Source organism: Cyanistes caeruleus, chromosome 3 (assembly GCF_971803275.1).
Source record: "Cyanistes caeruleus chromosome 3, bCyaCae1.hap1.1, whole genome shotgun sequence".
In the NCBI taxonomy this organism is placed as follows: Eukaryota; Metazoa; Chordata; class Aves; order Passeriformes; family Paridae; genus Cyanistes; species Cyanistes caeruleus.
In genome coordinates, this window is record NC_141703.1 from 69,206,468 (window position 1) to 69,222,778 (window position 16,311).

A 16,311-nucleotide genomic window follows, 5' to 3' on the forward strand; every position below is an offset into this window, starting at 1 on the left:
TGGTTTTTTTTTTTCTGGCGCAGTTGTGGAGAAATTTATTGTCTGCCATAACTGAGGAGGCTAAGCATTGTAACAGTTTTAATTAGGAGCCCTTCTCATTGCTGAGCTTCTTGAGACTCCTGAGCTGCCAGATTAATTCAGTTTCTGTTTACAGTGGATCAGATAAAGAGACTGCAGTTGAGCAGCAGCTCTACAGGCTTTTTTCTTTCTGAAGATCAGAAATAGTTTGGGATCTGTTCTGTCTCTATGAAATACCAGAATGCTTTCTTGATTTCACTTCTCTATCTCAGATTTCGTTTATATTTTCAGTGCCTGTGCTGCTCATTCTTTATTTGAAATTATAATCCTTTATTTAGCCTAATAAATAAGATTGTATTATAAGGATGATGTAAGTAGAGAGTAAAAAAAAAAAGGCAAGACACATTCAAACAGAAATTGTAGTGGAAGCCATTTTAATTACTTTTAAATATTGTTTTTCTACAAGAAGTACAATTAAAGGCAATGCATAATCACATATATGTGTGCTATGGTTTATGTTCTTTCCTCATTTTATTTTACAGTGGCCCTAACAGAGGACATTATATTGCAATAGTGAAGAGTCATGATTTTTGGTTGCTTTTTGATGATGATATTGTTGAGGTAAGCCCAGCCAGAGCACATGCACCCCCCTTGTGGATATGATTATTTAAAGTAAAATGACTGTTGTACTGATGAAAAGAGGCTTCAACCCCAGTCTAAAAAGCAATAATTGGGCGTGCAGAGCTGTGCACACTTTGAATTGCATTTAGGCTTTTATACTTAAAAGAACCTCTTTTGTTTATGACTACTGTCTTTCACCATTGTTTAAAACATACATAGCTCCTACCCTCTGTGCAGTTGATGGCTGAGGGGAAGCTGAAACATAACAACTTCAAGAATTATTTGGATTTTTTTATTTTATGTAATTATGTGGAAGTGAATTTGGTTTGACAGTAACTTCTAGAGAGGAACCTTATTTTATGTGTATATTACACAAGACATTCCTACTTCAAATTTTTGTGTTTTTACATGCAGAAAATTGATGCACAAGCTATTGAAGAATTCTACGGGTTGACATCAGACATCTCAAAGAACTCTGAGTCCGGTTACATCCTCTTCTATCAGTCTCGGGACTGAGGGGGAGCTGTAATGAAGAGAGATTTTTTGTGTTTCACATCTTCTCTATCCTGGAATGGAGCAAGCACTGAAGAGAAGGAAAGCAGGGAGCTCTAGGGGCAATAGCACAGTTTGCACACAACTAAGTAAAGAGTTTGGGGTTCTTAAAACTTTTGTATCATTTTCATTTTATTTGCTCAGGTATGCTGACTGCACATCTCCACTGCATCCCATAAACAAAAAGAGATACCAGCCACTCTTGCAGGAGCTTTCCTTTGGGGAATAAATACCATCTCTGTGGTCCTGGTTCAAAGCCCCTTGAAGTCTTCCATGGACTTCAGTGGCCTTTGAATCAGGTTCTCACTGCGCTGCCAGATCGGTGCAGTTAGGAGCGTTAGAAATCTGTATTTTATACAGACGTTGTGCATAGAAGTTAAGGATTCCCTGTGAAGTTATTTGGAAAGATTCAGGACTGGAGGGTTAACATGTGAGTAAGAAGTTATGTCTGGGCCCAACTCAATTGCCTTCTTGATGGGAGTGGTTTAACTGAAGGTGTAAACTGGTGTCAGGGAGGCAAGGATGCTTTGCTTCTCTGGAGAAGCTTACATTATTTATAATGTGTGATCGGGAACAATCAGTCAAGATTATGGCTTTTAATCTCCGTATGGGGAAAGATTTGGTTTGTAATAGTTTATTTTTATTTATAGATCATTGTAACTTAGGATCTTGTGTACTGTCCTTCATTCTAACAAGTATTGGAGATTTTATATATTCATTTCCATTTAAACTAATTATGTTTAAATATTCAAGGAGAGACAAAAATTACAAAACCAATGCCTACAATATTGGAAAAAAATTCATAACACTGAAGAGAGGTTTCCTACTGGAGGAACTGGTATCTAACTCAGGTACTTTGTTTAATTAAGTCAGAACCGATTCTTCCCATTAATGGGTGAAAAAAAGTGATCAAACTATTTTGTAAAAGACTTAAATTGTAAGAAAATTTTGGTGCAGTGGTGGTTTACCGGTCTTTGAAGTTCTTTGATGATTTGTTAATGGTTCATCCTCTAGGAAAATTAGACTGATTTGGATCGAAGGAAACAATTTTAAGACTATTATTTCCTCTCCTAAAAGCAGATCAACTTATGTTAAACATTAAATTAAGTCTGAGTAATAAGAAATAGGTTTGGAATTTCATGAGACTGAAGATACCACATTCCTGTAAAAGTAATAATATTTAAGTGCTGTATAGTGGAAATTTTTGAAACTAAGCAGTTTTACCTTGCTTTGGGTTTATGAAACAGCATTAAGAATTAAATCTTGACAAAACACCTGATCTGTAAGAAATGTGAATTGTTTGACATTCTTAGGAGTATATTGTCTGACAGTAGCTGAATGTAATTTCTGGAAGGTCGTTGGATGTGCATTCCAGATTATGGCAATCAGGTCTTGGATGTCCTTGTCACTCCCTTGTCAGCTAGTGATTTTTACATTACTGTAATTTTCTAAGGTTATTTTACTGATGCTGTTACAACTTTTAAAAAGAATGTCTCCTGTCTGCTGCTATAACTGCCTATTTACTTACCTGTATCTTTTAGCTCAGGAAATGACTTCACCTATTCACTCAGTTGAACAAATCTTTAACAGGGTCACTAAATAAATTGGGCTATTTAGCAACTGTCATACTATAACAAATCGCTTTTGTAAGATGCAGAGTTTCTAACGCCTTGGTTTGGCTAAAATTCTTTTATAGAAGATTATGTATCGTGATTAAACTACCAGCATTGTAAAGTAAAGCCTAAATATTGTGGGAGGTGCAGAAAAATGTGATTGGATTTTTCTGAAAGGATTCAAATAATGTTAACATCTATTTTTGGCTTTCGATAGAAGAAGGGTTAAAGGGGTAAATCAGTTGGATAATGGTGCATGTTAGAAGGATGAAGTCCTTTGCATACTAAAGATACAGTACTGCAAAAGAACAGTCGTATTACCTTTGCTAATTTGTTTGGTCTCTTTTTTTATTTTTTCTTAATTTTTTTCTTATTTTTTTCTTTTTATTTCTTTTGTTTTAATGTAGTTAAAAGCTGAGGCTAGTTGATAAATGTTTTATACCTTAACAAAATTCAAAACATTTTTGTTGTTTCACTGGTTTTACTCCTGCTATGTATTTTTATAAGATACTGACTTTTATTTTGTATAGGAGTTTCGAGATAGTATTCCAAATTATGTATTTCATTTTTCTTTTAGCGCAGCTGAAATAATTGTAAGTTCTTAATGAAACTGATGTCAGAAACTGCAACTTAAAACAGAATTAAAAGAGACAGAAATATGAAATATAACTGATTGGTATGTAAAACATTATAGGATTTTTTTCTTGACTGTAATACATTGAGGAGTGTGGGAAAGTTGTCAGTTGTTGTAAATGGTGGAATTTATTTGCTGTGTAACTATGTAAATGTTAATTGGGATTGCAGTCCCTTATTTTGTATATTGGAGCAAAAAACTTCTATTAAATAAAGTTATGTTCTCTAAAGATACATACTGTATCCTTTGTGGAGCCTAGATGGACAGTCAGCTGCCTTTTGTACTTTATAATGTTTTCAGACAAAAAAAACCAACAAAACAACAATGTGGAACTTGCTGTATTGAGCTAACTGCCCTGGGCCCTGGGCAGAGAAGTGTGTTTAAATGCACTGCATTAAGTATCTTATTCCATTTGTTGTTAGGGAAATCATAGGGTGGCAGCCTTGTTTTGGGTGGTGTGCTTCTCTAGGAGTAGTTTTTGGTAAGTCTGTGGTCTCTGAGGCCGAAGAGAAGGAAGTTCGAAATACTGTTCTTCCTGGACTACTTCTCCCTTAAAAACAAATGTGTACCTTGCCACAGAATATGCGTCCAAGTCACCCAAGGGATTTCCTGGATTGTCACCTTGTGGGAGGGAAAAGAGAAGGAAAGAAAAATGGGATTATTTACAGCATTAACATATGAGAGACTGACAGAGGACTGGAGTTCAGCATCAGAAATACAAGCTGTAGCTGGTTACAGTATCCGTGGGTGATCTGGGATCATTCTTCGCTTGGATTCCACTCTTCTTTTGTAATGGAGGTAAATAAACCTGAGGTTTCACAAACAGTTCAGACCCTGCCATATTGGTAGTTGTGATGACTGCATCTGTAGCCTTTCATTGCCTAGAAATGGTGACTTTTAAGGAATGGTTAAATCACGTTGTGTTTTTTCAGAATTCAGTCATAAATCAGATTGCATCTCCTTAGGTGACATTCAGGTGGTGGTAGCCACATAGAGATTTGGGGCCACTTCAGATCCCCCACCACAGTCTGTGACATCTGCATAGGGCTGGCAGATAAGATCCACAGATCTGTATCCTTCTGGAGCAACAGCTTGAAGCTGGGTAGGATGTCCTGGCTTGTTACATTGGTTTGCATTTGTGGGTTTGTTTTTTTGTTTTCATTTTGTCATTGGTTTGGGGTTTTTAAAGTTGTCTGAGAGCAGTTTATTGAAATTGCATTCATAGATGAAACCACCTCTTTGGTTACCTTTAAAAGAAGAAAATGTTTCAGTACATGTTAATCATCTGTGAGCTGCAGCATTACAATGACAGTACTTTTGACTTTTAGAAAAGTTTAAACAGTGCAGGTATTGATTGCTTCCAAAGAGTGGCTCTACCACTTTTCCCTCACGTTTGTCCAAGGTGATCTCAAGTTCATGTGTCTTGGATGTTCAGGGGGTTTTTCCCTCTTGACAATGCAATATGCACTATGAATGGTTTTGGTCTTGTAAGGCTTCAAAGTCCTCCAGCCTCTCACAGCATAATGTGAGATGTATAATACATTAGTCTCTTTACCTGTGAGCCTCCAAGTACTCAATTATTACTGAATTAATATTCTACATAATCTGTATTCAAGGGTGGTTCACTTTGCAGCAGCTTTGCCACTGATTGATTGCTGTAAATGAACTGTGCAAGTCAACTACCAAACAAACAGCAGCTTCGTCTCTTAAATACAGAGATCCCTGAAATCCATTGTTTCCAGTTTTAATGGTAGAGTGTGGTGAGGCAGTAATGAACTTTCTTTGGTCTGTGTTAAAATATATTCTTTGGGTAACTTCTATAAGAATGTGTTGGATGTATAAGGAAGACTGTAGATACTACCAGTTTTGAAATTAAAAAATTATGAACTGAGTGGTATCTTTGAGTTTCTTAATAAAAGTACAAATAAATTATATTCTTTCTCTCTAGTGGCTTGTGATTGCTGCCTGCATAAGAAGGGATTGTAAGGGCTCGGAACAGAGCAAGGTACTTTGTACCCAGGCCTTTGTTATGGAGCCCATGTTGGCATCATTAGGGAACTCTAATTACAGAAGGATCATCAGTCGTGTCCTTGATCTGCATTCCGCAGGTTATATAATCCAGGAGAGAGAATGCACAGCAGGAATCTATCTGGAAATAGAACTAGCTTTACAATTTATTTACTGACACAACAGATATGAAGGCAGCATTCCCCCAAAAGACAAAATATTGTATTTAGAGCAGATTTCTGGTATTCAGAGAATTTAGGGGGTGCTCAAAACATCCTGCTGTTCTAGGATTTTTCATGCCTTTGTGTGTGTGTTCAATTTGCTGGTTCAATCTATTTGAAATTTCTGGCTCCACACTGATTTTTAAGGTTGATATGATTGTATTAATGAGTGCTCCTCCAGAAAAAATTTATGCATATATGGAGTGTAATATTTTAGTGATCTGATCTACAAAGATTTTCTGGCTGTTCACTTGGATTCATTTGTGTGTTTTCTGTAACTGATTTTAGGAAAAAAATAGTGTAGATCTCAAAATATTTTATCAGTATGTTGTATTATTAAGTGATTTAATATGTAGGGATGCCTCTGCTCTCGGGTTAATCGGCTGTATTCAAGTGCCATCCTAACACAACTTGATGTACATCAGCTGCTTTGAGATGCGATTAAGTCGTTTCAACTCTGTTTCACGGAGTGTTGCTTCACTGCAGTGGCTGCCGTGGTCAGCTCTAACAAGATGTGCTAACAAGGTTCAGCTCGAGTTGCCTGTTTCTGTGCTTGGACATTTATTTGGCTTTCTGGAGGCTCATTATCCCAATGTTATCTGTCTTCTCTGCATCTTGCATGTCAAGGAGGATTGCCGATACACAGCCTCAGACAGTGTTTGCAAATCACTGTGTTGTACGTCAGAGATGAGCTATAAGGTATTTGCACTGGAAACACCTGATGCTTTCTGTATTCTAAATCATCACGTCTCTGTGGTGAAAGTACTCTTCAATATAAAAAAGAAAATTGGAATTGTGGGATTGAACAAATGCAACCTTGGTGTGCCCTCTTCCTCCTCTTTTTAAGGAGACTATGAAAGGCATGCAGTGTTTCTCCAAAAGAGGAGTCACTGTAATTGCTAAACCCAGTCTAAGAGGACCCAAATTTTGTAGAGCAGCCACCAAGAACCTTCAGTGAATATTGGGAGAAAAACTGCATTCATCAGGGCTGTACTTGCTGCATATGTAAGACTGAGACCACTGCTCTTTATCCTTCGTTTGTTTTTTTCATAAAAGAGAGACAAACCATTTTAAATGTACAATTACAATATATACAGGCTATATATTTGCTATTTTTTGGGTTGGTTTGGGGTTTTTTTCTGTTTGTTTGTTTTCTGGAGGATGGGGTGGGGTGGTTTTTGTTTATTTGCTTTTAATTCTGGTAATTTCCTGAATTGGGGAGTATTAAAGGGAGACATTAAAGGGTTGAGATCAAGAAGTATATTCCACATATATATCACAACACCAATTGGCCTCTTTTTTTCCACATATTTTTCACTTGGAATACTTCATAATTCACCATAGGAGAAAAGAGACAAAAATACTATAGTTCCTAAGCTGTATTTTGTCTTCATTCATTATTGGATTGTGTGCAAGGTAATGTATACTTGTGGGGGTAAAAAAAAAAAAAAATTGAAAAATAACTGGGCCGTTTAAAAAAGGTAGAATGAGTGAAATTTTTGTGTTTCAGTGAGTAAAAATTTTTGAAGAATGTGAAGCTGCTTTTGGACAAATTTGATAAAATAGAATAGCATACCAGAAGCTTGTTAATAAGGATTATAGTGAAATGAAAAAAAGCCCCACAGCCTTGAAATCTCTAGAAACAGTGACAGGCTGGCTGATGGGGCAGTCTGTAATACAGCAATTATCAGCCTGCACAGTGAGCCTGTGTGTCCAAAGCCTGGCATCTCCTGGTGCTTTTGCTGTACATCAGATACATCTACACACTTCAGAAGACACAGCTGTGTGTTCAACTGGAAACTTCTGCAAGGAACCTACCTGGGATAGTGGTGGCAGCACAGCAGTATTTGTCTCTCAGTGCACAAATGCCAACTTCCATTTTGGAAACTGGGGAGGAATAATGTGAGAACGCAGCTGCCAAGTGTCCGCCTCACAAAAAAGATAAATCTCGGGTTTATGTGGGGATGCTGAGCCCTGATTAATCCAGTCCCACTTCAATGTTTTCCATCAAGAAAACGTGCTTCAAACAGCTGCCACAAATCTCAGGTGATCTGGCACTTGTCCTGCTGTTTTCTAGTGTTGCAGCCACCTATGTGCAGTATGATAAAAATTCCATCTTATAAAACACCTTGCAAAATCAGTGGTAAGCCTGGATAGAGAGCTGCCTAAGCTGGTTGTCTGCTCTTCCTCTTGTGTGCAACAGGCATAGCAGCTTCAAGGGCTGAGCATATGCTCAGTGGTTTTCATAGTCAAGACATCTTGTTCTAACTTGCTCAGTTGGGTGGTTTTTAACTGAGGGGCATTTTAGCATCTGCTTGTGGCAATTATCTCATTAAACCATGATCTGACTCCAATTTCCATTCCTGGCTGGGCAGGCATAGAAAACATTTCCTGATGTTTTGTGGCTGTTTACCCAACTACTAAGAGCAGAACTGTGGTTTTTTGTTTAGTTCCTTCAAGGTTTGGGTAAGATTGAAGGGGTCAGCATGCAGGAAGGTTACAAAAATCCAGGTAATCATTAAATTTAATAGGAGTTACCTATTTTAAATGTTTTTGTTGATGAGGAAAACAGATCATGAAAAAAAAAAAGGCGTAATTCGTGTGGAAGCAAGGAGTGATGAATGTTTGTAGCCTTGAGTATCTGAGAGAACAGACCTTTCAAGTGTTCCCTAAGATCATATGGACCCTCAAAACCAACATCTCTCTTGGAGCACTATCTGATATGCTGATTCAGTGCAGATGCAGTTACATTTTCTGGTGAAATGAAAAGCAATGAAGTATTTTTCCTATTCTGCAGGCAAGGTCTACAGTAATTTTGGAGGCTTGAGGTGTTTTTCACTGAAAATTATTTTGATGCTTTGTGATTAATGATTTACTGGAATCGTTCTTACAGATGATTAAGTTTGGTGAATTAAAGTTCTAAGCCTCCTTGTATCAAGGCTGTTTTCCCATTGTTGCTGTTATTTTTTAAATTATATTAAGGAAGGTGTGGAGATGAGAATTCAGCTGTCACATTAGCGTTCCATTTATTTGGCTGATTGCTCTGTTGTGGATGTCTAGATAATTATATGTAAATCACTGACTTCTTGCTAATGGCCAACTTGAGGAGTTTTTTCCAGAAATCTGTCAGTTCTTGAATGTTTCTCCTAAAGTGTGAGGAGGAATTAAAATAACGTTTTGACATATTCATGCAAACGTAAGCTGAATGTGGACGTGCAAATGCTTGAAGTGTGGTGTCTAAACGTGGATGTTTTCAAACTTCTATTTTTATATGGGAAATCAGGCTACATATTTAAAAACAAAATGTAAGTGCCTGAAACTAATCGTTTCAATATGATTTAAAATCCTTCTTGTCTTCTGGATATTTTTTCAGTGTCAACAGTAGAAGTCCCCTGAAATGAAAAGGAGCTGCATAATCACAGTGTCTTTGGAAAGGTCATTACAGTGTGGATGCCTAATACGGAGTTGGAAGCTTAATTTTTTTTTATACAGAGTTGGCAATTTTGGCCTGACTTATTAATAGAAATTTTCAGTAGTTTTACATAAGGTACAGAATCCATTTTGTGCCTGGTGTTGAAAAAAAAATTTGCATTATAAAATCCTTGTTTTCTGAAAATCACTGGAGCCAGTAATAGTAATGGTCAAAGCGTTAGGGGTATCCTAAGTTTGGCATATTTAAACATGTGTGAGCAAAGGCTTGTGTTTATTGGATGATTAGTACTATCCATACAAAAAGACTAACATCAACAGTGAAGCTTTCACATGTTATGTGTGAAAAAGCAGTTAAATTTTAAAGAGGCTTTTGAAAGCAGTCTTTGCTCGTAGCTTTGCTGTGCTCAGTAAATTGAACTTGTCTTTCTCCAGAACTTCAGTCTTGTTCAGATACCACTTGGGGCTTAGAGAAAACATTTGCAGTAAATTTGGATGCTTTTATAAATTCAAGTGAATAAGTTTCAGCCTAAAACTGAGTGAAGTATGCAGCCAAACATAATTATAATTATTTCATTCACATGTCAGTAATAGGTGAATTAGCCCATACAGAATTTAAAATCTTCAGTACTGAATTAATAAGCCTTGGAAAATTGTGCTTTATCTGTTTTCTTATACTGTTGACCTAAAGATTTTTTTTTTTTGTTTTGATCATACAGCTATTTGAGAACAGCCTCCTCCTAGAATATGTTATAAACTAAATTACAAAGTTATGTAATATAGACATGCCATTCTGTGAAAATGTTTGGATATCTTTCATAAAATACTGGAATAAACATTGAAGATGATGATGATGATGTCTAATAAAGTGCAGTTCAAAGCTACTGAATGGCCATCTGACTGGAGGGTTTGGATTTTTTGTTTTGTAAGTCATTCTTTGGGTGCTGGATGTATAGATGTGCTTACCCCTATGCCTCTGCTGTGCCCTGAGTTTAAAACCTAAATCTGATGTTCCTGTTGCTGGATTGGGACTGGTAAACCAGGAGGAACAGTGGCCACTGTGGATAAGAGAAATAGCCATTAGTGTTGCCCCACACTGCTGAAGAGCAAGGCAGACTGAAACGTTGTGGTTGTGACTGAGATGAGCAGTGGTCCCACCAGGATGCCCTGGGACCTGGGCGCCAGGACGGGCTCTGGCTGTTTTGTGCAAGGGCAAACATTGCACTCTGCTGCAGAATTCATTCACATTAAACCAGTCCTGCCAAGGCAGTGCCACGTTTGTGTACTAAATACTCAGTGTCATCAGGAATTTTGCCGATGACTAATGCTGTATTAGGGATTTTTTTATTTTTTTTTTGCTGTAGAGTGCTATTGTGAGGAAAAGCAATTGCATTCATGTCAGTAATACATGCTTTTAAAAGCAGGGCTGCAAGAGCAGCTTTCTGGGAACAGGGAATCTGGTTCTGTTGAAACTTGTTTCCCTTTCCACATCAAAATAAAATCCAGAAATTTGCTTGGGCAAACAATGGGACTGCAGGAGGAAGTGTAGAAGGAGTTCCAGCTTGTTGAGCTTGCAGTGGGCCACCTACCAAGCAGCACTGGTCACAGCAAACTTAACCATGGCATGCTGAGCCCTGTGCTAGCTTCCAGTAGGACACTGGCTCAGATCCACTGTGCTATTCCTGGTCCTGCTATTCCAGAGCACCAACAGAATGTGTCTCAACTTCCTCAGAGCCCATCCATCTCTCCCTGAGTTGATGGACTGGAGATCACCAAACCACCAAGGGCCAGGGTAAAACCTGCTAATGGGGTGTGGCCCTTTGTGAAGAAGGTCTGCTCCTGTTGTATCTGTGCACTTGTGTCTTCAGAGCTATAACTGGGTGGGGATTTTCCAGCAAAGAAAATTTTTTTAGAAATTGATGATTTGTGGAAACTAAAATGTTTTGTGGGAATGTCATTCACCAGCTCTTGGTGAAACAGCTGCAGAGTGAAGACAGCCATCCATTCACTTGCCTGCCAGCTGATTGCATGGGTTTATGGGGAGTCCAGATTTCAGGAGCACTACAGAGTAGTCATGAGGGTTTAGACAACATAAATATCTTGAATCTGCTGTGCTTATTTGAGCTCTCCACAAGACACAGTGGCTTTAGCTGAAACATTTGATAAGCCTGGTAACATGCACGCAGAGAGGCTGGATTGAGAATGCCTCGGTCCCTTTGCTACCTTTGCATGCTTGGCTCTGTAGCTTTCTGGATTTCACTGAAAGATAACAGGGAAAAACACAGGTGGTTTATTGTACTGGTAACTTATTGGTATCTAAAGAACTGAAAACTTTGGATATGTACAGGAAACTCATTTGAGCTAATGGAGTAAGAAATAGGATGGTTCGCTTCTGGAGATTTTGGAATTAAAAAATCATTTGAGATAGCAAAGGAGTTTCACAGAGACTTTCAAAGAAAATAGGTGATCTTGGAGGGATCTTCTGACTCCCCAGTCTGGAGGAGATTGTTTCCCACTTACCCTTCTTTTTTCATGTCCACCCATGGCAAGTTTTTTGAATTATCTTTCAATGCCATCCTCTTGTTTGCATTTCACTGTGATGAATTAGATTGGTTAGTGAAAGAGCAGGAGCTATTCCCTTCCCAAATGTGTGTTCAAACAGCATTTCTGGTCATGCCAGGTTGCTCAGGGCTTTGTCTCTTTTGGTCTTGAAAATGCCCAGGGCAGAGATGGTACAGCCTCTCTGGGCCTCCTGGGTCACTGCTGGACTGTGCTTGCTGGGAAAGCTTCTCCTTGCAAGTCTGAACTTCTCCCTCTTCAATTTATGACAATGATCAGTCATCCTCCTGCTGTGTACCACAGAGAATAGCCAGGCTTTCATCTTCTGTGTTTTCAAATCAAAGACCTATTATTATTTAATGTGACCCCTTGAGTATCACAGAGCTATAAATTTCATCCTGCTGCTCCTGGGGGACACCTCTAAGTGCTAAATGGCTCCTCATTTAAGGGGCCTCCTGCTGGCTTTCTTATGGGGCTACTTGCTGCAGCTCAGTATCCTTCTGCTCATCTGCCTTGGGAATTTTCATGTCACCTTGTATATGGTCAGTTTGAGCCAGCGATTTCTTCCCACCCCCATATGACTGACCTCTCCTGCCCTCAACTCACTCCCCTCGACTCTCCAAATTTCCTTGTTTGTGTGTAAGTCTCATTTTCCATATGATCTGCTCCCCACCTCTGAACTCTGCCTCTCAGGGCAGATGTCTGCACCCACACGATTCTGCTTTCTGTTCCTCCCTCAGCCTTCCTCAGTCTCAACTCCCAGCCTAGCTCATCCCACCAGCTCCAGTCCTGCTCTCCTCTTACTCTCTCCCCTTTCTCTGGGGTAGGTCTGAGATTTGTCTCCTTTGTACTCAGACTGGAAGTTCTTGGCCTCTCCCTTCCCAGGCTCAGCAGCAGGATATTTCTGCTGCAGATTCAAACCTAACCCCAACCAGAATTCAATTTGTGACTCATGAATTCTGCCTTTTGAGAGCTGCAGGTTCACAGGCTCCAGGTAGTCCATGTAAGGTGGGGGTAGCCTTCACCAGAGTCTGGGCAGTGCTGCTTGCCAGAGGGGACATGACCACTGCTCTGTTTTCAGTCTGGAAACTCCTGTGCAGTGCTTTTGTTGTACTACACACTTCAGTTCCAAGATCTCCTACCTGTCACAGGTCTGCTCCTCATCTCTATCTGCACTTTGGCTTGGGCAGCCATGTCAGCCTCATTTTCCTAGCAAAGTCACAATACCTTTTTCTTCATCTCCATTTGTGAGTAACATGAGCTCTCTGCTTAAGATTAAGTAATTTGTAAACTAAAAGCATTGGAAAGATGACTTCACTTTATGATCTCCTTCTTAAGAAAAATTATCCTTGGAACACCTGTAAATTATCTGAGGTATTGTGTCTGCTGCTACTAATGTCCTACTATTTCCTCATTTTCTAATTTTAAATTTGCACTGCTCGTATCCATTTTTATCTCCCAGTGAGTTACTGTGTTATCCTGAAACTGTAGAGGGGTCAGGTTATTTCCACCAGTTTATACAGCCTAAGTCCAGTGGGGCTGGGTCCCTATATGCTGGAAAAGGTAAACCACATCAATCGTAAATTACTGTTTGCCACAGGATTCCTCACTCTCAGCTGCATGTAACGTGTTGCCATTTTAATTCCCTGTCCTGCACAGCAGACACATCGGGCTTTCCTGTGTGAATGCTCTGGTTAAGCCACGGTACTGGAGCTGGGGGCATGGGGGGTCCCAGGGAGGCAGCAGTGGGGTGCAGTGCTCCAGCTCCAGCAGTGCCCTGCTGTGACCCCCAGCCTCAGGACAGGGCAGCTCGCCCAAACTGCGTCACCTTGAGACCCAGAAGCTGCTGGGTAAGGAAGAAGGAAACACTGAGATAAAACTGACTTTGTTACAGCAGCTTTCCTGCCCTCAGCTGGCTTTCTGCTCCTGGATCTAACAGCAGGGCCAGAACTCCTCATTTCTGCAATGACAAACCAAGCTTGCTGGGCTGCTTTCTGCCTAGCCAAGGACATGTGGCAGCCCTGGGAATTTCTGGTTTTGTGTCCACAAGTAATGAGTGGCTACAGGACCGGTCCCTGAAAAGTTGTGTTCTGTGCTTCTGATGAGGAGTAAGTTGTTAACCCCCCATCCAAACAACAGTCTGGTTTGACACACTGCTTTTTGATGGAGAGAAATGCAGTTTTCCCAGGCACCTGCTGAACAGAGGATGCTGCTGCTCCTGCCTTTGGTAGCAGCCACTTCTCCAGCTGCTGCTCCGGTGGCTCCCCCAGCGCAGCTACACCAAGCCCTTGAGGGGGTATGGCTCCCCAGCACCCCCTTCCCTTTTGCTTGTCAATATGCGAGCTCTTGTGCCCCCAGGGGAGGTGAACAGCTTGGCAGCAACACAAAAACGCTCAGACACAAACTCTGGGGGAAGTGTTTTATAAACATCGCGCTATTTTTTTACAAAATGTAGTGGGGCTGTAATCAGGAGTAATGAGAGGAGGTGCAGTTCCAGCATGCTGCTAATTAGGCATTAAAAACCTGAGCACAGTTGTCAGCACCTCTGTCTCCACTGATAATTCAAAGGAGAGGGGTATTCCTCCCCTTCCAATTCCTCCCCGATGAATAAATAAAAAGACATTCAGCTATAATCACAAAAAGTTATGGCAAAACCTATTCACTTTAAGCTGTTACACATCCAAGGGTCTCTGGAAAAGTCAAGAGGGCTCATTTCAATTATCGAAACAACAAAAAATATTGCTATCTTTTTTATAAACAGTTGCAGAAAATGGCACTTGTTGTTTCCCCACAGCCGATGGCAGTAGTGCCGCTCCCTCGCTTGGCTAAAATCCAGCCCCAGCCTGAGCCCTGTGCCTGCCACGGCTTGTTTGGGAAATCAACTCCTGAGCTGTCACTTGTCCCTCCAGCTGGTGCCTGTGCAGTGTTACCGAAGGGATGTGCTAATTACCTTGTATTAATTCAAGGAGAGACAAGCAAACTGCACTTTCTAATTTGTAGGTGGGATGAAGATGTTGGACATTGGTCCTATCTCTAGCAAACAGCCTTTTGTGCACACGTCCAAGCCATGATCATTCCAGCTTCTCCAGGAGAATGCTGTGGGAAACAGTGTCAAATGATTTACTGAAGTCCAGGCAGACAACATCCCCAGCCTCTCCCCCATCTACTGAGCTTGTCACCTCGTCACAGAAAGAGGACCAGGCTGATTGAGCACAGCCTGCCTTTTACACACCCATGCTGGCTAGCTGGTCCCCTCATTGTCCTGCCCCTGCTGCATGATGTCACTCAACATGACCTTCTCCAGGACCTTTTCTGGCACCAAGGTCAGGCTGACAGGTCTGTAGTTCCCTGAATCCTTCTTCCAGCCCTTCTGATAGATGGGCATCACATTTTCTGACCTCCAGTCAACTGGAACATCCCCAGTGAGCCAGGACTGATGGTAAATCACAGAAGTGTAGAATGGATTGGGTTAGAAGACACCATAAACATCATCTAGTTTTAACCTCCCTTCCATGGGTAGGGACACTCTCCACTATACCAGATTTCTTCAAGCTTCCTCCAGACTGGTCTTGAATGCTTTTGGGGATGGACAGCCACAGCTCCCCATGTCATTTCTCCTGCCAGCAATGCCCTGGGGCAGAAGGACATTTCCCAGAGCTTTGAAGGCTGGGAATCCAGAGGTGAAGTTACTTCTTCACCTGACACTTCTTACCACAGAAGTACTAATAAACTTCAGCAGAGGCAGACAGCTGTCAGGAGGTGCTGAACCTGGGGGTCTGATGAGACCTTCAGAGAGGAGCAGGTTTGTACTCTCAGCCCCCAGAGGTGTGCTGGGTTTCCAGCTGCTGCCCCAGTGGGCTTCACGGGATCCTCTCCTCACCCTCCACACCCAGGGACTCCTTGCTGCAAGGCAAATTTCCTCCTCTGAGAGACCATCCTGTGGAAAAGCTTTCCCCCAGTTTTGTGCCCTATCCACAGTGCTCTTTCTCCAGCATCTTCTGAACCAATCCCATGCCAGACCCAGGAGTCTCAAAGGTCATCAAGTTTCTCCAAGCTTCACGCATGTTGTTGGGCGGGTAAAGGAGAAGACCCAAATCATTAGTTCCACTAGTTGTCTCTTTCAAACTTTTCATAACAAGTTTTCTTGAGGTATTTTCACTCTTGAGGAGTGAAAACCATTTCTGAGAGCTGAAGATGGAAAACGAAGCTCCCTGCCAAGTGTCAGTGACTTTGCCCAAATCCCAGGGATGTCTCCTTCACATCACTACCCTCCCAAGCTTCTCAGAGAGCTCAGGTTTTTATAACTGCTCTGCTCCCATACCAAAGGGACAATGTATTTTTCTAGGCTGTATCTCTTTTTTTCTTTTTTTTTTTTTTTCCCATCTTAGCTTGCATTTTCTATTTTAAATATGATTCTTCTTCCAATATCTCTGTCAAAACACACATCAGGGCTCATATTTCCTAACTATTTTTAGTCCTTCACTGCATTTGAAGCTTCCTTTAGGGGCCCTCAAGGCTTGGCACAAGGAGGCTGGCCAGAGGTGGGGCAGGGTTAAGTACTGGCAGGATTTTTTAACTCCACGGGTGACAGGGAAGTATAAACCCCAGTATCAGTGCTAGGGCCTTAGTTCTGGTCAATGTGCCTTGCAGTGCTTAC

At 40.8% G+C, this 16,311-nt stretch overlaps 1 protein-coding gene across 1 annotated transcript in view; it reads left to right on the forward strand.

Moving 5' to 3' along the window:
• USP12 (ubiquitin specific peptidase 12) overlaps window positions 1–3,671 on the forward strand; it is a 32,560-nt gene extending 28,889 nt beyond the window's left edge. Inside the window, exons 8-9 of the mRNA XM_086881704.1 lie at window positions 561–639; window positions 1,054–3,671. Of these exons, the coding sequence (XP_086737830.1) occupies window positions 561–639; window positions 1,054–1,155 (181 nt within the window). The 3' untranslated portion in view covers window positions 1,156–3,671. The remainder of the gene's footprint in view (window positions 1–560; window positions 640–1,053) is intronic.
• Window positions 3,672–16,311: the final 12,640 nt, after the last annotated feature.